Below are 21,194 nucleotides of genomic sequence, written 5' to 3' on the forward strand. Positions count from 1 at the left end.
CCAGGCCCTGGGCTAGGTGTCAGTCACACATTCACAGTTAACTCACAGGGCAACCCATTTTATGCACCAGTAAGGAGACGCGGGAAACTGAGCCCTGAGCTCAGAGCCCTGCTGGGACAGAAAAAAGCGGCGGGGTCACCCAAGAACCCTTCCCAGAGACGGAAACTGCTAGGTGCCAGGGGCAGGAGGCGGGCGCTGCGTCCCCGGGGCCCGCGACGGGGGGCGGGGCCCGCGACGGGGGGCGGGGCCCGCGACGGGGGGCGGGGCCCGCGACGGGGGGCGGGGCCCGCGACTGGGGCGGGGCCCGAGACGGGGGCGGGGCCCGCGACGGGGGCGGGGCCCGCGACGGGGGGCGGGGTTGGCGGCCGAGCGTGCAAGAGGCTTCTCTGCGCTGCGTCTCCGCGCAACTGCCCGCCCGGTGCCATGGCCGCCGATCGGCGCGGGAAGGCCGAGACTCTGGCCCTGAGGCGGCGGCTGCTAAGGTACTGAGACGGCGGCGCGGGGCGGTGCGCGCACGCACGACGCACGCACGTCCGGCGCGGAGCCCGCGGAGCCCAGGGACCTCAGCTCCGGGCCTCGCGCGGGCCCCGGCTCCCCGGCCCCACAGACCCAGCCGCCAGCTGCGGGTCCGCGGGGTCCCCGCGGCCGCCTCCCCGCCTGCGTCCTCATCGGGCTGCCCTGCGGCGCCGGGCCGACCCCACCGGCCGCCGCTGACCGGCCTTGGCCCCCTGGAGAAGGCCTCTGCCCTGGCACCTGGGAGGACCTCCCCCAGGGTTGGCCCGCCAGCTGGACCTGGCCTGAGAGTGATCCAGGAAGGGACTGAAAGTTCAGACGGAGGGTGGGCATGGGGGGTCGTCTCCCAGGAAGCCTTAGAGAAAGCCTACCTGTAACCTGTGAGAGGGACTCTTGGTGGCACATGGGGCTGACACCCAGCAGGGTAGCAGAGGCACTGGGCTGGCAAGGACCTTTCAGAGCTGAGCTCCAGCCACCTGCGAGGGTGCCCTCCCTCACACGCATCCCAGCAAGGAAACCCTGCTCTAAGGAGCCCCCGTGGGTCTGGAGCTGCCGCCGTTCCTTGGGATCCAAGGGATTAATGTGGGCACGTGCAGAAATGAGCAAGGCCGCCTAGCCTTCACATGACTTAAATAATTTCAGTTTTAGCAGCTTCTCACCCTATCACTTCCTCCTTTCCAGCCACCTATGGGTGAGGGACTGGAAGCAGGAAAGCACCACTGTGCCCTTAAAGTTTTGTCCCTCCCAGAAACTGGGGGGTTGTGGGGGGCAGGTGCTATGGTGGGTGGACTTGTCCCTTCAGGTCTTCAGACATGGCTGTCCACTTCTTACTGTCCCCACAGCGATTCTTGCAGACTCTTTTATCCTGAGGATCCTATTAAGATTGTCCGGGGCCAAGGACAGTACTTGTACGATGAACAGGGTGCAGAATACCTGGATTGTGTCAACAATGTGGCTCATGGTTAGTATCCTACCTCAGGCTGGCAGGACAGGGGAGCAGGCTGAGGCTGTGAACCTGGTCCCAGGGTGATCCTGAGATTGCAGAGAGGTGCGGAGAACTTGGGTTGAGCTGAGCAGAGGAGCCCAGTCTTTCTGGTGTGCCTCATGGAGAGGCTTCAAGCAGTAGCTGTGCTAAATCAGGCAGCACAGCAGTCGGAAGTCCAGTTCCACTTGGGACTGATGGCAAGCTCAGAGAACAGCAGTCAGCCTGACCATGACCAGCAACACAGCAGGCCTCTGGCCAAGTATTGGGAATCATGGCAGGGCTTCAGCCCCAGGGACCTTCTCAGGTGCTAGGCAAGGAAACTGAAGTAGGAATTTAGTTATCCAGGTGGGGCCACCAGAGCTGATGGGATGAAAAGGAGTCTGTGACCCAAAAAGCAAACTAGAGGTTAATGAAATAGTAAAAACAAGGGCTCTAGTCCCAAACCGCTTGGGTTCATCATATCCTTGCCCTCCACTTACATTATGATCTTGGGCAAGTTGTTTAATTCTCTGTGCCTCAGTTTGCTCATCTGCAAAATAGACACAATAATACTAGGGACTCATCTCAAGGTGTTTTAGAGGAATAAGTGAATTAATTTAGATAATTTGCTTGGAGTGTGCCTGGCTCAACACAGGTTGAGCTGTTATAATCCCAGGCTGTTGGCAATCAACATTACCTCCCGCCTCCATTGATTAGTGAAGTCAAGCCTGCCGACAGGCACTCCTCCCCACATCCTGTCTTTGTCCAACAGGCCTCAAGAAGCTTCCTTACAGACACGGATTTTCTAGATAGGGTTTCTGCCAACAAACTTTTTCTTTTGTCCAAATCTCTGGGACTCCTTTCTAGAACTGGCCTCTCTGGCACATACATACATACACACCACACACCCCGTCTTCAGACTCGCCTCTTTCCTCTCTGCCTCTCCCTCACAACTGCTCTCCTCTGGCTGGATTTATGGACTACAGCTGGGGGAGGCCCGGTGGGGCTGGCTGAGCAGAGCCACTATGTGACATTGGTGGCCCTCTTCCAGTTGGGCACTGCCATCCTCTCGTGGTCCAAGCAGCGCACGAACAAAACCAGGTGCTGAACACCAACAGCCGGTACCTGCACGACAACATCGTGGATTATGCACAGAGGCTATCAGAGACCCTGCCGGAGAAGCTCTCTGTGTTTTATTTCCTGAATTCTGGGTAAGTGGACTTCGGCCGGTGGTGTAGACAGAATTGCTCACCTATTGAAACCTAGTGTGGCTGACCCAGCAAGCACTGGGAGCAAGGCAGCCTTGCCCTTGCTGAGTCGGGAGCCCACACTCCCCTCTGTAGACCCTGGTGCTCACTCTGTCAGATCCCAGTTTTCTGGTCTCTTAGTAAGGCATGCCAGTACCTCTGTTGCATGATTGTCTCCACGATTGTCTTGGGGGCTTACCTAGGTAATATGTTCCTTTACTTCTGCCTTATGAATACACAGGCCCAGCTGGGGGGTATAGCCAAAATCCCTGCCCTCAGCTCGCTCAGTAAGGAACAGAAACATCAACTGGTCCTTCACAGAAATGCAGAGGTGATTGTCTCAGGAGAAGGAAGGGACCTGATGAGGCAGAGAAGCGGTGAGGGGCCCAAGCCTGCCAGCAGAGGGTCAGGGAAGACTTCTCTATCAGGCAAAGAGCTGATGAGCAGGAAGGAAGCTGCCCACTTCACCAGAAGTATTCACGTCAGGGTTGCTCAGCCTGTGCAAAGGCCCTGCAGCAGTCAGGGCATGGCATCTGGCACACTTGAGGACCCAAAGGGAGAGGAGAGGGTATGAGCTGACACATTCCAAGTGAGGAATTTGTTTTTATCCTGAGAACACTGGGAAGCCATCTGAGGGTTTTAATCAGGCAAGTGATGTCATCGGGGCTGGAGAAGAGCAAGAATGGACCCCATTAGGCACCAATTCAGCAGCCAGGTAGCAGGTGATGGTAGCTAACGCTAGGAGTGGCAGCGGGGACAGAAACAGCAGATGATGATGTGTACGTAGGTCTGGCCCAGCCTTGCCTGGGACAGAACACTCCAACAAACTGAGTCATGGCATTTGGGTTATAGTAATGAGTGTTACCATCATCACTGTCATTTTCTTTTTTTTTTTTTTAATGTTTATTTATTTTTGAGACCATGCGAGAGACAGAGTGCAAGCAGCAGAGGGGCAGACAAAGGGAGACACAGAATCTGAAGGGGGATCCAGGCTCTGAGCTGTCAGCCCAGAGCCTGACGTGGGGCTCGAACTCATGAACTGTGAGATCATGACCTGAGCCGAAGTTGGATGCTTAACCGACTGAGCCACTCAGATGCCCCACTGTCATTTTCATTCATCAGTACCCCCCCCACCCCCGCCGCCACACCTTGGTAATTTCTAGGATGCAGAAGCTCCCATCTTCAGTTTGCAGATAAGGAAATAGTAGTTCAAAGAAAGGACCCAGCTTGGGGTTAGGCCAGAACCAGAGCTTATTAGGGAAGAGCAGAGAGCTGGGTCCAGGAGTGAGAGCTTCCTGGGCAGTGGGGTCAGGGACGTTTGCTGGTTTATTCCATCACATGCACTCTGGATTCCAGCAACTTCCACGTTGCCAAATCCAGTGGTCTCTTTGCTGCTCTTGCCTTACACTATCTCTCGGCAATGTTGACAGCATCACCACTCTCCAGAAGTGCTTTCTAGTCTCGCTTCCAGGATGCTGCACACTCCCGGTTTCCACCAGCCTCTGGCCACCCCTTGGTCTCCTCTGCCAATCGCTTCTCCTCTTCTTTGGGGCTGGTCCTGAGCCCTCTCCCTGTGTGATCTCATCCATTTCCAAGTCTTTCCATGTTCACGTGCTAATGACTCCCAAATTTGTGTCTCAAGCCCGGATGCTTCCCATGTGTTCCAGCCCCAAGGTTCTAAATGCCCACTTCTGGAACATCTCCAACTCGATGGGTCCAAAAGGAGTTGGTTGTCTTCTGCCAACACCTGGTATGGGACCACGGCACTGGCTGTCACTGGCATTCTCAGGAGGACACCCTCCCCCCGCCACCCCGACCCTGTCTCACCTCGTAAATGGCAACACTATCTGCATCTCTCCTCCAGGCAGGAACCACACACCCTCCTCCCAATCCTACAGCAAGCCTGCTTCATCTGTCCCCAAGTTGTCTTCTGCCTCTGTCCCTCTTTCTGTTCTCCATGGCCACCATCTGCTCTGAGCTGGGTGTCCTTAGCTCTTGTCTCTTCCCCTTTTACTCCATTAGGCCCACACAGCCGGAGGCTGCCTCCTCAGATGGGAGCTGATTCACGTCCCTTCTCAGATTAAAACTCTTCAGTAGCAGGGCACCTGGGTGGCTCTGTCGATTAAGTGTCCTCTTGATTTCGGTTCAGGTCGTGACCTCAGGGTTGTGGGATCAAGCCTCATGTCAGGCTCTGTGCTGAGTGTGGAGCCTGCTTGAGATTCTTTCTCTCTCCCTCTGCTCCTCTCCCCTGCTTGCATTCTCTCTCTCTCTAAAAATAAAATAAATCTTGAGGTGCCTGGGTGGCTCAGTCGGTTAAGCGTCTGACTTCGGCTCAGGTCATGGTCTCACAGTTTGTGAGTTCGAGCCCTGCATCAGGCTTTGTGCTAACAGCTCAGAGCCTGGAGCCTGCTTCAGATTCTGTGTCTCCTCCTCTCTCTGCCCCTCCTATGCTCATGCTCTGTCTCTCTCTGTCTCTCAATAATAAATAAACATTAAAAAATTTTTTTTAATAAATAAATAAAATAAATCTTTAAAAAAAACAAATACAGCAAAACCTTGGTTCGCAAGCATAATTCATTCCAGAAACATGGTTGTAATCCAAAGCACTTGCATGTCAAAGCAAATTTCAAGAACCGTTGGCTCAGTTGTGATCATGTGACATTCAGTGTCTCATACCACTCATAAGACATTGCTCATTTATCAAGTTAAAATTTGTTAGAAATGTTTGCTCATCTTGCAGAACACTCACAGAACAAGTTACTCACAATCCAAGGTTTTACTATAAATAAAAATAAAAAACTCTTCAGTAGCTTGGCATGGCACTGAGAAGAAAATCTAGGCGCCTTCCAAGGTCCTGTGTGTGGGGCCCCTGCGTGTCTCCCCACTTCCTCTCCCATGCTGCCCCTTGCCTCCCTTGTGCGTCTCGGTTCCCTGAGCACACCGAGCACTTTTCCTGCACATGTCCCTTGCATGTGCTGCTCACTCTGCCTAGAAACTTCCCTCTGGGGACTCAGTTCTGGTGGTGTCTCCTCACAGAGGTTTTCCCTGACCCCTTTAGATAGTCAGGGCTGCCATGACAAAATGCCACAGGCTGGGAGGCTTGAATAACAAATTTATTTCTCCTACTCCTGGAGGCCAGAATCCAAGAATAAAATGTCAGCAGGTTTGACTTCTTTGAGGCCTCTCTTCTTGGTTTGTAAATGGCCACCTTCTGGCTGTGTCCTCACTTGGTCTTTCTTCTTGGCGTCCACGCCTCTTGTGTCTCTGTGTGCCCACGTTTCCTCTTCGTATAAGGACACTAGTCAGATTGGATTAGGGCCCACCCTGACAGCCTCATTTTAATTTATATAAATTTAGGGGCGCCTAGGTGGCTCAGTCAGTTGAGTGTCTGACTTTGGCTCAGGTTATGATCTTGTGTTTCTGGGTTCCAGCCCCACATCAGGCTCTGTGCTGACAGCTCAGAGCCTGGAGCCTGCTTCAGATTCTATGTCTCCCCCCCGCTTTCTGCCCCTCTCCTACTTTCACTCTGTCTCTGTCTTTCAAAAATAAATAAATGTTAATTCATATACATTTATGTTAAATAGTCACATTCTTAGGTGGTAGGGGTTAGGGCTTCAGTAGCTTGGCATCATAAGAATTTGGGGGGACACAATTGAGGCCCTACGTGGTTCTCTTGGGGCACTTATGAAAATGATCATTCTTTGTTTATTTTGCTTTCATGATACCTACTAGAATGTAGAAAGCTCCAGAAGAGCCAGGACCTATTTTCCTTACTATTTCTAGCCCCCACCCCAGCTCCTAGCACATTTGATAAAATGTTGATTGAGTGAATGAACTCAAATGAGTCACAAATGGTGCCCTGAGAATCTTCTTGCTGCTGGCAGGGCTTTTCTTTCCCTCTGGACTTCCCTGTAGGAAGCAGGTATCCAGGAGGAAAGCCCTTGGACAGCAGTCTGAGCGGGGCCCACCTTTTCTTTCATAGGTCAGAAGCCAATGACCTGGCCCTGAGGCTGGCCCGCCAGTACACGGGACATTGGGACGTGGTGGTTTTAGACCAGTAAGTGCCATTTCCAGAAGCCTGGGGCCACCACTTACTGGGGATCACTGAGGCTCCAGCTTTGAATGCCTTGGGCAGGAAGATGAGGAGGGGCCTGGGCTACTGGAGGGAAACATGAAGACCCGGCCATAGAGACACCCCTACATACACCAGGGGGCTCTTTCCCCCAGGGCCTCTCTTCTGGCAGCAGAAAATGCTTTGTAAGGTGGTGAGAATGGGTCCCACAGTTTGGTATTAAAACAGCCCTGATGGTATTGAGTATCTGCTGTGCACCAGGCCCAGGCCCAGGGCTAGAGCATTAATGACAGTTCTGAAGGAGAACCCCCCGCCCCCCACTTCTCAGCAGACAGAACTGAACCCAGAGAGGTTAACCGATTAGCCACCATTCTAGCTAGTAAGCGGTCATATGGGAAGTCTTACCGGCTCCAAGGCCTGTGCTGGTTCCCAGCCCCAGGAGTTGGGGGCTGTGTTGGAAAGGTTGGTCTTCCCTGTGTCTCCTGAGGTGGATGGACGTTGGTCGGGACTGGGCCATGGAGTACTCGTTCCTGAGCCCCCTCCGTTCTTCTCCTCAGTGCTTATCACGGTCACCTGAGCTCCCTGATTGACATCAGCCCCTACAAGTTCCGAGACCTGGATGGCCAGAAGGAGTGGGTCCATGTGGTATGCACTGCCCAAGTGGGCAACAGGTCGGTGCTCACCCCCCCAGCCTGGATGACACGGCGCTGTCACTCCCACAGGCACCTCTCCCAGACACCTACCGGGGTCTTTACCGGGAGGACCACCCCAATCCGGCTGGGGCCTATGCCAGCGAGGTGGAACGCGTGGTGAACAGCGTACAGGAAAAGGGCAGGAAGGTAACTGTGTCTGCACAGGTCCCGTGAATCGAACAGCGGCTGGCATTTCAACCCAGTACTAGATACCGGGGACCCTGGGAGAAACTGGAACTGGGCCCCCCCATTAGGAATCTAGTTGGGGGGGGGGGTTAGCTGCTCAGCAGACAGTCTAGATAAAGGTACGTGCTGAGTGTTACAGCAGTCCAGAGGCCCCTGGCTGGACGGTTCCGTGCAGAGGGGTTAGCACTCAGGGGGCATGGGGCAACCCAGGCAGACATCACCGTGGGGCCTGGCTGAGCTGGCAGGAAATGAGCTTAGAGAAGCAGGCAGAATGTAGGCCTACAAGGGCAGTGCAAGAGGGCTGGAGGCCAGAGAGCAGTAAGACCAGGGGTGCATTTGAATGGGGCCAGCCTGAGGCCGTGAGGAGGCCCTGCCCCCGTGTTGTAGTGGCTGTGGAGTTCAGGGGCAGAGACAGGAGAGATGGGTGTGCACTGGGAGAGCAGTGGCCACGGGGACCGCTGGACGGAGTTAGCTGTTGGTGGGAGGGCTCTCCGGAAAGTCTTGCTGCAGCAGTGACAGCTGAACACAGGACACACAGCAAAGAGCAGCAGGCTATGAAGCCAGAAAGCCTGGCAGGACCAGATCAGGGTTGCTCGGCGTGTGCATTTCAGATGCTTTGCCTGCACTTACATAAAAGCAGAAAAGAGACTGTTTCCTACTCCATCAGTCCTTCCTTCATCTGGGCGGTAGCCTCTGAAGCAGCTCTAGGACTAAACATAGCTTGGAGGTCACAGCTGTAAGAAATGGGGTCATGAAAGTGCTTTACACAGGACAGTGATGAGTTTGGCGACTGAGCTGAGGCTCACCCTGGTGGCCGATGGAGGATGGACTGCCAGAGGCATCCCACCAGGTGGCATCTGCAGGAGGCCAAGGCAGAAAGTGACAGATATGCCAGGAGGCAGGTGTGTCCAGGTGGAGGGGCTGAGCGTGCGCACAGACGCTGGAGAGGCAGAGGCCATGCTGACTGGATGAAGGAAGAGGCTGGATCAGGGCTGGGGGCTGAGTTTCCCTCGGTGGGGGTGATGGGAGTCACCAGGGAGGAGCAGGGAAGGAACAGTCCGATGGGGAGAAACCTGGGACATGCTGCGTACAAAGGGTCTGGAGAACTCCATGCAGTAAGAGTTGGTTTGCGGCCCCAGAGCAAACCCGGTCACAGGCCAGATGTGACCTGGAGCCTGAAATGGCCACACAACCACGCTGGTGACTGGTCCTGCTTGGAGCCAGTGCTGAGCCAGCATTGGCAGGACATGCTCTGCCTGCCACTCAGTGCCTCCACAGTGGTATCCCCAGCATCCTGTCTCGTCCACAGATTGCAGCGTTCTTTGCAGAGTCTCTGCCCAGCGTGGGAGGACAGATCATCCCCCCTGCCGGCTTCTTCCAGGAAGTGGCAGAGTGAGTAGCTGAGATGGCAGGGCTGTAATAATGGGGTTTCCCGACCTTTGTTCCAAATTCCAGCCTCAGCTTGGCCTCTTGGCCAGAACTTTGAGAAGAAATGGTGGCTCTGAGAAAGCCAGCCACCTGCCTAAGGCCCCCACCTTAGTGCTGGCAGAGCCAGGGTTCAGGGTCCAAGACCCCCGAGCTCCTGGTCTGATCCTCCTTATCGCAGACCCAGTCAGCCATCTGTCCTCTGCCACAGGCACATCCACAGGGCCGGAGGGGTCTTTGTCGCAGACGAGATTCAAGTGGGCTTTGGCCGAGTGGGCCAGCACTTCTGGGCCTTCCAACTGCAAGGAGAAGACTTTGTCCCTGACATCGTCACCATGGGCAAGTCCATCGGCAATGGCCACCCCGTAGCCTGTGTGGCCACAACCCAAGCTGTGGCAAGGGCATTTGAAGCCACCGGCGTCGAATACTTCAACACGGTGAGTGAAGGCTCCAGGGCAAGGGAGCATCGTGTGTCCTGCGGGCCTCACCCTGGTGGTCCTTAAAGAGCAAAGGCCACAGGCCTAGCACTGTGCCCAGTGCACAGATTTCTAAGATGCTGTCCTTGGGGGTTACTGTAGGTCAGAGGGAAAAATATACACAACCTTAATTTTTTTTTTTATTGTTTCTTTATTTTTGAGAGAGAGAGCTTGAGCAGAGGAGGGGCAGAGAGAGAGGGAGACAGAGTCCCAAGCAGGCTCCATGCTGTCAGTGCAGAGCCCGTTGTGGGGCTCAAACCCACAAACCAAGATCAGTAAGATCATGACCTGAGCCAAAGTCTGACGCTCAACCAACTGAGCCACCCAGGTGCCCCACACACCTTTTAAAAACTCGCATCAATCTAAAAGCTGTCTCAAGAGACAGTGCCTTGTAAAGTATGCAGAATGAATACAAGAGGCCCTCTCTCCCTGCTGGGTGTCAGGCCCTGTGCCTGAGCTGATGCAGATGTGTGAGGAGCTCCATCTGTCTGGGTGACTAGTGGTCTGGGAGCAGAGTTAACATTCCAGTTGGAGCTTTGAGGAGGGCATGGCTCCCTGTCCTTGTGGGAGGGGGAGGCTGGAGAGCTTTCCCTAAGTTCAGCGGCACTGAGAGAACATACAGGGGGTGAGGGGAGCACGGTCATCAGCAGGGGCTTCCTCAGAAAGAGCTGAGGAGTCACGACCCATCCTGACGTCAGTGACGAGCCATGACAAGCCATGGAAGGGTTTTAACTGGGGACAGATGAGGTCTGAAATACACTCGAGAAGGATCTCTGGTGATCAGTGTAGAGAAAGAACCAGAGGTGGGGAAACGGATCCAGAAGGATCTTGTCTAAGACAGGAAGACCCAAGTCTGGGCACAGGCCACAGGGAGGACATGGGCAGGGACAGCGTCGAGGGAAGAACTCACTATGACTTCTCAAAAAAGAGCCAGTTCAAATTGGGGCTGAAACATGTCAGGATTGGGCAAGGTGGGCAAAAGTTGGCAGAGGTCGTTAAGGGTGAGGGCTGATGGTTTGGCAAATCGTCACTTTGTGTCCAGGAGACACGCAGATAGAGCTCCTGCCCTGGACCAGACCTGTAGACACCTGACCTTGGAGGCGTGGACAGTTTGCATTCGGGGACAGCACAAGGGACGAGGGATGTGGGAGGGAGGGCGGAGAAGGGGTGTCCTGTGAGTGGGGCGTCTGGGGGAACAGGGAGGAGCAGCCCTGGGAGCAGGAAGGAGTGTGTTGTGAGGGCTGAAAGACAGATCTGGGTTTTTATTTCTTTGGCTTAACCTGAAGTGCCCATAGTTAGATCATACAAACCATGGTTCATGAAGACTCATCCTCTGTCCCTGCACGGTCCTCTCATCATTAGCCAGCTATCCAGGTACTTTTGTTTATGTAATAAGCATCCAAGAAGCCATTATTCCAAATGAAAGTTAGGACCTGGACAGTAACCTGCATCTACCCGTATGGTTGCTCCCCAGTCCCATCTCATTGCCTCTGCCACCCCGGTAACCATCACCACGTTCATTATTTATTCTGGTTGTTTTTTTAACCTTATAAACCGTGTATCATGCTGTGTGTTGTCTTTGGAGATTTGTTTTTTTCACCTAACATTAAGTCACTAAGAATTGTCCACATTGCTTGTCACTGAAGTTTGTTGTTGCTTTAAGGGTATGTGTTTACTTTGAAGAGACAGAGACATTCCGGGGTGGGGGTGGGGGGGGTGGGGAGGGACACAGAGAGAGGGGTTGAGAGAGAATCCTAAGCAGGCTCCATACTGTCAGCACAGAGCCCATCTCAAAGCTTGAACTCATGAAACCTGAGATCATGACCTGAGCTGAAACGAAGAGTCAGACGCTTAACCGACTGAGCCACCAAGGCACCCCTGAAGTTTGTTTTGACTGCTTTATACTATCCCCACCATATGAATGGGCCCTGGCTTATTTGTCCATTCCTCTTGATGTGCTCTGGGGTTGTCCCCATGTTTTTTGCTGCTATAAATAACTTTTATAAGTTTCTGTTTTACATGTGCAAGAGTCTGTCTTAGGAATAGACCCTACAAGTGTAATTGCTAGGTCATGGGGGTCTGTGTTCACCTCCATTTTAACAGATGATGACATCTGTTTTCCACAGTAGGTCACAAGTTAGCATCCTGCCTGTGGCGGGTAAGAGATTCTGTGGGTCTACTTCCTCTCAAATGCCTTTTAACATTTGCCGGGAAAGTAGGGTTAAAATGGTAGCCCCTCATGTCAGGGAGTATTCTTGATATGCCATCCCCTGGTTTCAAATTACGTGAAACATCTCTTCATATGTTTTTAAGTTTTTATTTAAATTCTAGTTAGTTAACATACAGTATAATGTTAGTTTCAAGGGTACAATATAGTGATTCAGTGCTTCCATACAACACCCAATGTGACACCCATCGTGACAAGTGTGCTCCTTAATCCCCATCACCTATTTCCCCCACCCCCACCCACCTCCTCTCTGATAACCTTCAGTTTGTTCTCTTTAGTTAAGAGTCTGTTTCTTGGTTTGTTTCTCTCTCTCCCTTTTTTCCCCCTTTGCTTGTCTGTTTTGTTTCTTAAAGTCCACATAGGAGTGAAGTCATAGTCATATGGTATTTGTCTTTCTCTGTGACTTATTTCGCTTAGCATTGTATTTTCTAGCTCCATCCGTGTTGTTGCAAATGGTGAGATTTCATTCCTTTTTATGGCTGAATAACATTCCATTGTTTATATATACCACATCTTCCTTATCCGTTCATCAGTCGATAGACACTTGGGCTGCTTCTATATCTTGGCTATTGTAGATAATGCTGCTATAAACATAGGGTACATGTAACCCTTTGAATTAGTGTTCTTAATATACCTTGGGTAAATACTCAGTAGTGCCATCGCTGGATCATAAGGCAGTTCTCTTTTTAACTTTTTGAGCAAACTCCATACTGTGGCTGCACCAGTTTGCATTCCCAACAGTGCACAAGGGTGCCTTTTTCTCAACATCCTCACCAACACCTGTTGTTTCTTGTGTTGTGGACTTTAGCGTTCTGACAGGTGTGAGGTGATATCTGATTGTAGTTTTGATTTGCATTTCCCTGGTGTTAAGTGACAGTAAACATCTGTTCATGTGTCTGTTGGCCATCTGGATGTCTTCTTTGGAGAAATTTCCGTTAGTGTCTTCTGCCCATTTTTTAATTGCATTATTTGTTTTTTGAGTGTTGAGTTATATTAGTTCTTTATAGATTTTGGATATCTTCGTATGTTTATTGGCCATGTGTTTCCTTTTCTGCAAAATGCCTGTTTTTTCTTTTGCCCATTTTTTGATTGAGTTACTAGAGCTTTTCTTACTTATTTGCAGGAGTTTTGTGTGCCTGTGTATATGCATTTGTGTATGTGTATATATGCGTTTGTGTGTGTGTGTGTACACAGGGGCACACACACACGTATTCTTGATACTGGTCTTTTGTCAATTGTGTAGGTTGTGAATATGTTCATCCCATTTATAACTTGCCTTTTACTTCTTTTACATATTTTTTGTTGAACCACAGTTTTTAATTTTAGCATGGACTACATCAGTCTTTCCTTTAATAATTATTTTTGTGTCTCATTTCAGAGATCTCTCCCTACCGCTAAAGTCTACAAGGTATTCATCTACAGTTTCTGTTAGGTATCTTAACATTTTGTTTTGACATACAAGCCCTTAGTCCACCTGCAGGTGATTTTTGTACATGGTGTGAAACAGGAATCACATTTCATCTCTGTGAATGTGAATAACATGTTTTTAGCTTCCTTTGTTCCCCCGCTGATCGGACATGCTACCTGCATTACATAACCAGAGTTCATATGCACACAGGTGTGTTTCCAGGTTCTTCTTTCTGTTCTTCTAGTCAGTTTGTCTATCTGTTGCTCTACCACACTGCCTTATTACTAGAACTTCTTAATGAGCTGTATGTCTGGTAGAAAAGTTCTCCTCTGACCTGTTTTTTCCTTCTTCAGAAGTGTTCTGGCCATCCTGGCCCTTTACTATTTCACTGATGTTTTATTTTAAAGTTATCTTTAAACAGGAAAAACCCTGTTGGAATTTTGATAGGGAAATCACTTGAATCTGTAGATGAATTTGAAACAAAAATTGATGTATATTATTGAATCTTGCTACCCATGAACATGGCATACCTCTCCATGTTTTACAAATTCCCCCACAGAGATCTTACACATTATTAAATTTATTCCTAGATATTTGAAACTTTCTATCATAAAAGATGACCTCTCTTTATCTGTATACTCTTTGCTGCTGCTGTATAAAATGTGGACTTTTGTATATTAATTTTTTTATCCATTCTCTTGCTAAACTGTTCTATCACTTCTAGTAATTTATAGGCAGACCTTTTCTTCTTTGTTCCTATGTAAAAAATCATATCCTCTCAAAAAAATGGCAGTTGTTTGATTATACTGGGTGAGACTTCCAATACATAGTTGACAACCAATGGTGATAGTGGGCATACTTGTCCAGTTTATAAGAATATTTATAATACTTGTCCATCAAGGATTGTATTTGGTATAGATTTTCATTTCATCTCTTTTTTAATGTTTTTGGGTTTTTTTGGGTTTTTTTTTTTTTTGAGAGAGAGAGAGAAGAGTGCAAGGGGGGGAGGGGCAGAGAGAGGGAACACAGAATCTGAAGCAGGCTCCGGGCTCCAAGCTGTCATAATAGAGCCCGATGAGGGGCCCAAACCCACGAACCCTGAGATCATGACCTGAGCCAAAGTCGGACGCTTAACCGACTAAGCCACCTAGGTGCCCCTAACAAAAATTAATTTAACACTAATTTTCTTAACATTAATTATTCAGATTTCCAGGTTTTAATTTCTATCCAGTAAATATTAATAGATATAACCCATATAAACAGAAGCTCTTTGGGTTCCTCAGTAATTTTTGAGAGTGTAAAGGGATTCTAAGTTCTACAATGTGAGGGCTGAGGCACCTGGGTGGTTCAGTTGGTTAAGCCTCTGACTCTTGATTTCTGCTCAAGTCATGATCTTACAGTTGTGAGATTGAACCCCACGTTGGGCTCCATGCTGAGCATGAAGCCTGCTGGGGATTCTCTTTCTCCTTCTCTCTCCCTCCCCTGCTCACGTGCACTTACATGCTCACTCTCTCAGAAAAATTAATTAATTAATTAATTAAATTTAAAGTGAGGACCACTGCAATATTCAGCTCTAGGTTTTTCAAAAATACAGCAGAGTATTGTTAACTATGGTAACCATTCTGTACATTATGCCCCCAGAACTTATTTATTTTGTAATTGGAAGTTTGTAACTTTAGACCAACTTCACTAATTTTGCCCAACCCCCACCCTCTCACCTCTGGCAACTACCAATATGTTCTCTGTATCTAAGGTTCCATCTTGGGTTTGTTTTTTGCTTTTAGTTTTGATTCCACAAATAAGTGAGATATATTATTTGTCTTTCTCTGTCTGACTTATGTCACTTAGCATAATGTCCTCAAGGTACAGGGTATGTTGTCACAAATGGCAAGATTTCCTTCTTTTTTTTATGGTGGGATAATATTCCATTGTGAATATATACCACATTTTCTGTATCCATTCAACCATGAATGGACATTTAGATTGCTTCTCTGTCTTAGCTATTGAAAATTGTGCTGCAAGAAACATGGTGGGGTGCAGATATCTCTGAGATAGTGTTTATGTTTCCCTTGGATAAATACCCAGAAGTGGAATTGCTGGATCATATGGTAGTTCTTTTTTTTTTTTTTTAAATATTTATTCATTTGGGGGAGAGTGCAAGCAGGGGAGGGGCAGAGAGAGGGGGACAGAGGACCCGAAATGGGCTCTGCACTGACAGGCTGACAGCAGCAAGCCTGATGTGGGGCTCTAACTCATGAACCACAAGATCGCCACCTGAGCAGAAGTCAGAGGCTCAACTGACTCAGACACCCAGGTGCCCCTGATCATTCTAGTTTTAATTTTTGAGGAACTTCTGTTCGGTTTTCCATAGTGGCTCCCCCTATTTGCATTCCCACCAACAGTACACAAAGGTCCCCTTTTCTCCACATCCTCACCAACGTTTGCTATTTCTTATCTTCTTGGTAATAGCCATTCTCCCAGGTACGAGGTAATACCACAGTTTGATTTACATTCCCCTGATGACTGGTGATGTTGGGCACCTCTTTGTGTACCTGTTGGCCATCTGTGTGTCCTCTTGGGAAAATGTCTGTTCAGATCTTTTAATGCCCATTTTTTAATCATATTGTTTGTTTTTTGGCTATTGAGTTGTGTGTATTCTGTATATATTTTGACTATTAGCTCCTTATCAAATACATGATTTGCAAATATTTTCTCCCATTTGGTCAGTTGCCTTTTCATTTTGTTGATGGTTTCCTCCGCTGTGCGGATGCTTTTTAGTCTGATGTAGTCCCACTCGTTTATTTTGTTGCCTTTGCTTTTGGTGTTAAATCCAGAAAATTGCCAAGACTGGTGTCAAGGAACTTATCAGGTATGTTTTCTTCTCAGAGTTTTATGGTTTCAGGTCTTATATTCAAATCTTTAATCCATTTTGAGTTAATTTTTGTGTATGGTGTAAGACAGTAGTCAATTTTCCAGGAATTGAATCTTTATCACAAAGAGTAATCTTTTCCATTCCTAATAATGATGTTGGGTCTTAAATCACATTTTATCTGCTATGAGTCCACCTTTCAGTCAGCTTTAGATGCGTTTCTTTTATTGAATATATATCTAGAATTTGGGGGGTTTTGGTGTAAACTTGTTAATATTTTACTTTAAAAGTGATTACTTAAGACAATTTAAATTTAATGTAATTATTGGTATATTTAGGCCTGTTGCTAACATCTTCATTTATAATTTCAGTTTATCATGCTTTTCTCTTTTAATAGTATCTGTATTAAAAGTATTCCATCTCAAATCATTTTCAGTGTAAGCCTTTATATTGCAGAACTTCTGCGATCTTGTGTGCCTAAGAATATTTTTTATCAGGGCCTTATATTTAAATATTTTAGCTAGGGGGTATCTGGCTGGCTCAGTTGGTGGAATATGCAACTCTTGATCTCAGGGTTGTGGGTTTGAGCCCCATGTGGGGTGTCGAGATGACTTAAATAAACAAACTTTAAATAAAAATTCAGTGGTTTTTAGTGTACTCACCAAGTTGTACCACCATCAGTACTGTCTTAATTCTGGAACATTTCCATCACCCAGAAAGCAGGCCCATACCCGTTAGCAGCCACTCCCGGTTGCCTTCCCTCTGTAAGTCCTGGCAGTCACTGTCCTTTCTATCTCAATGGATATGTCTGTTCTTATAAATGGATTTCATATAAATGAAATCACACATGTGGCCTTTTGTGTCTGACTTCTGTCACACAGAATATTTTCAAGGTTCATCCATGTTATAGCATGAATCAGTACTTCATTCTCTTTTGTGGATGAATAATAATTCCGTTGTATGAATAATGCCACATTGCATTTTTCCATTCTTCCATTAATCAACATTTCCCCTTCTTGGCTCTTATGAATAATGCTGCAGTGAACATGTGTGTACATATGTTTGTTTGGACATATATATTCAGTTCTACTGAGTAGGCACCTGTGAGTAGACTTGCTGGATCGTATGGCAACCCTAGGTTTAACTTTTTGAGAAATGACAGACTTTGTCCAAGCAGCTGTACCACTTTACATGCCCGCCCACAATGTATAGGGGTTCCAATTTCTCCATATCCTCTCCAGAATTGTTATTTTCTGTCTTTTATGATAGCCATCCTAGTGAGTGTGAAATAGTACTTCATTGTGGTTTGCATTTCCCTCATGGCTAGTGATGCTGAGCATCTTTTTATATAGTTAATTGACCATTTATATATATTCTTTAGGAAATGTCTACTCATTGTCCTTTGCCCATTTTTTTAATTGGGTTACTTATCTCTTTTTGCTGAGTTGTAAGAATCTTTAATTTTTTACAAGTTTTTATTTTAGAGCATGCATAACTGGGTGAGAGGGGCAGAGGAAGAGAGAGAGAGAGAGAGAGAGAGAGAATATCTTAAGCAAGGTCCATGCTCAGTGCAGAGCCTGATGCAGGGCTCAATACCATGACCCTGGGATCATGACCTGAGCTGAAATCAAGAGTTGGATCCTCAGGGTGCCTGGATGGCTCATCAGTTAAGCATCCATCTTTGGCTTAGGTCATGATCCCGTAGTTTGTGAGTTCGAGCCCCGTGTCAGGCTCTATGCTGACAGCTCAGAGCCTGGATCCTGCTTTGGATCCTGTGTCTCCCTCTCTCACTGCCCCTCCCCCACTCACGTTCTCTCTCAAACATAAATAAACATTTAAAAAAATGTTTTTAAAGTTGGATGCTCAACCTACTGAGCCACCCAGCACCCTAAGAATTAGATACATATCCTAGGTACTAGATCCTTATCAGATAGATAATTTGGAAATATTTTCCCGCATTTCTGACTTGTTTTTCACCTTCTTGGTAGTCTCCTCTGAAGCACAGAGTTTTTAATTTTGAGGGAGTCCAATTTATTATTTTTTTGCTTGTGAGTGCCTTCGAGTCATATCTCACAAACCACTGATGAATCAAAGGTCATGAAGATTTACACCTTTGCTTTCTTCTAAGAATTTTATGATTTTAGCTCTTACATTTAGGTCATTGGTTTATTTTGAGCTAATATTTTGCATATGGTATGAGGTAGGGGTAACTTGACTCTTTTGCATGTGGATATCTTGTTGACTCAACACCATTTGCTGAAGATTATTTTTATCCTTGGGGCACCTGGGTAGCTCAGTTGGTTGAGCATCCAACTTCAGCTCAGGTCATGATCTCACAATTTGGGAGTTCAAGCCCCACATCAGGCTCACTGCTGTCAACGCAGAGCTCGCTTCAGATTCTCTGTCCCCTTTTCTCTGCCCCTCCCCCACTTGTTTATTTAAAATATTTAAAACATATTTTTTAAAAAGACTATTTTTACCCCATTGAATGGTCTTGACGCCCTTGTCAAAGTTGACCAGCAACAAAACCTAAAATAACTAAATAGGATTACATCTATAATCAAAAAGCCTGTATACAGAGAAGGAAACTATCAACAAAACAAAAAGGTGGCATACTGAATGGGAAAAGGTATTTGCAAATCATACATCCAGGAAGGGGTTAATACCCAAAATATGTAAAGAACTTACACAACTTAATAATTTAAAAAAAAAAGTTGAAAAATGAACAGAAGCCTTGAATAAACATTTTTCCGAAAAAGACCTACAGATGGCCAACAAGCACATGAAAAGATACTGAACACCACTCATCATCAGGGAAATGCAAATCAAAACCACAATGAGATATCTCCTCACACCTATCAGAATGGCCTTTATCAAAAAGATGAAAAATAACAGGTGTTGGCGAGGATGTGGAGAAAAGGTGTTGATGGGAATGTACATTGGTGCAGTCACTATGGAAAGCAGTACAGAGGTTTCTGGAAAAAAAAAAAAAACTTAAAATAGAGCTACCATATAACCCAGCAATTCCACTTCTAGGAATTTATCTGAAGAAAATAAAAACATCAATCTGAAAAGAACTATCCACCGCTGTGTTCATCATGCGTTATTTGCAAGAACCAAGATAGGAAAGCAGCCCAAGTGTTCGTCAATTTGTGAATGGATAAAGAAGACATGGTATATGATGTACACAGTGCGATATTACTCACCCATAGAAAAGAATGAAATCTTGCCACTTGTGACAATAAGGATGGAGCTAGAGAGTACTGGGCTAAGTGAAACAAATCAGAGAACGACACATACCATATGATTTCACTTTTATGTGGACTCTGAAAAAACAGTTGATACTGAGTTTTGTGAGTTTTTATATAGTTTGGGTATTAACCCCTTATGAGATCTCTTATTTGCACATCTTCTTCCATTTAGTAGGTTTCCTTTTCGTTTTGTTTATGATTTCCTTCACTCTGCAAAAGTTTTTCAGTTTGATGTAGTCCGAATGGTTTATTTTTGCTTTTGTCATCCTTGCCTGGACAGATCCAAAAAGATAAATGTCCAAGAGTTTACTGCCTGTTTTCTTCTGGGAGTTTTATGGTTTTAGGTCTTATATTTAAGTCTTTAATCCATCTTGAGCTTATTTTTATATATGATGTAAGAAAGTGGTCCAGTTTCATTCTTTAGCATGTAGCTGTCCAGTTTTCCTAACACCATTTATTGAATACACTGTCTTTTCTCCATTGTATGTTCTTGCCTCCTTTGTCATAGATTAATTGGCCAAATAAGTGTGGGTTTATTTCTGGACTCTATTTTGTTCCATTTGTCTACGTGTTTGGTTTTGTGCCAGTACCATGTTGTTTTAATTACTATAAATTGTATCCTTTGAAATCTGGGAGTATGATTGATACCTCCTGCTTTGTTCCTTTTTCTCAAAGTTCCTTTGGCTATTGGGAGTCTTTTTAGGATTATTTGTTCCAGTTCTGTGAAAAAAATGTCATTGGGTATTTTGATAGGGATCACATCAAATCCATAGGCTGATTTTGGTAGTATGGACATGGGAATAATATTAATTCTTCCAACCCATGAGCACAGTATATCTTTCCATTTATTTGTGTCATCTTCAATTTCTTTCATCAGTGTCTTACAGTTTTCAGGGGACAGCTGTTTCATCTCCTCAGTTAAATTTATTCCTAATTATTTGTTGATGCAATTGTAAACGGGATGGTTTCCTTAATTTCTGCAATAATTTGCTACTAGTAGATAGAGACACAAGATTTCTGTTTATTTTGCATCCTTCAACTTTACTGAATTCCTTTATGCTAATAGTTTTGGGGTGCAGACTTGAGAGTTTCTTATATTGTAGTAGGTCATCTGTGCATCATGACCGTTTTACTCCTTCTTTCTAATTTGGATGTCTTTTATTTCCTTTTCTTGCCTGATTGCTGTGGCTAGGACTGTGTTCAGTAAAAGTGGCAGGAGGGGGTATCCTTGTCTTCTTGAGGAAAAGCTTTCAACGTTTCACTATTATGTATGAAGTTGGTTGTGGGTTTGCCATGTATGCCCTTTTTGTGTTTGAGGTATGTTATGTCTGTACCCACCTTTTGTAGAGATTTTATTATGAATGGATTTTGAATTTTGTCAAATGCTTCTTCATCTCTTGACTGACTGATTTTTATCCTTTGTTTTGTTAATGTAGTGTATGTATCACATTGAATGATTTGCAGATATTGAACCATCCTTGCATCCCAGAAATAAGTCCCATGTGATCATGTGTATGAGCTTTTTAATGTATTAGTTGAATTTGGTTTACTAATATTTTGTTAAGCATTTTTGCATCTATGTTCATCAGGGATATTGGCTTGTAATTTTCTTTTTTTTACAGTGTCTTTGGGTTAGGTATCACGGTAATGCTGGCCTCATGAGCATAAATAAATGTTCCTTCCTTTTCAGTTTTTTGGAATAAATTGAAAAGTTTCAGAAAGATAGGTATTAACTCTTTAAATGTTTGGTAGAATTCACCTATGAAGCTGTCTGGTCCTGGAATTTTGGTTTGGGGGAGTTTTCTTTGTTTTCGTTTTTGTTTCTTTACTGATTGAAATTCATTACTAATAATCATCTGTTCAG

General features: G+C 46.5%; 1 protein-coding gene across 5 annotated transcripts in view; it reads left to right on the plus strand.

Annotated features, from left to right (window-relative positions):
* Nucleotides 1-374: 374 nt before the first annotated feature.
* PHYKPL (5-phosphohydroxy-L-lysine phospho-lyase) overlaps nt 375-21,194 on the plus strand; it is a 38,259-nt gene continuing 17,439 nt past the window's right edge. The window contains exons 1-8 of one of the 5 annotated variants that reach the window (XM_047083232.1): nt 375-482; nt 1,356-1,474; nt 2,529-2,688; nt 6,707-6,781; nt 7,354-7,441; nt 7,519-7,635; nt 8,984-9,066; nt 9,311-9,536. In XM_047083232.1, the coding sequence (XP_046939188.1) occupies nt 424-482; nt 1,356-1,474; nt 2,529-2,688; nt 6,707-6,781; nt 7,354-7,441; nt 7,519-7,635; nt 8,984-9,066; nt 9,311-9,536 (927 nt within the window). In that variant the 5' untranslated portion in view covers nt 375-423. Of the gene's footprint in view, nt 483-828; nt 1,475-2,528; nt 2,689-6,706; nt 6,782-7,353; nt 7,442-7,518; nt 7,636-8,983; nt 9,067-9,310; nt 9,537-21,194 lie in introns of those variants that run through there. The other 4 variants (XM_047083257.1, XM_047083223.1, XM_047083239.1 and 1 more) reach the window with 4 other exon arrangements.

Source organism: Lynx rufus, unplaced genomic scaffold (genome assembly GCF_022079265.1).
Source record: "Lynx rufus isolate CCGP_SWC_20201006 ecotype Redwood Valley unplaced genomic scaffold, mLynRuf1.p SCAF_1, whole genome shotgun sequence".
NCBI lineage: Eukaryota > Metazoa > Chordata > Mammalia > Carnivora > Felidae > Lynx > Lynx rufus.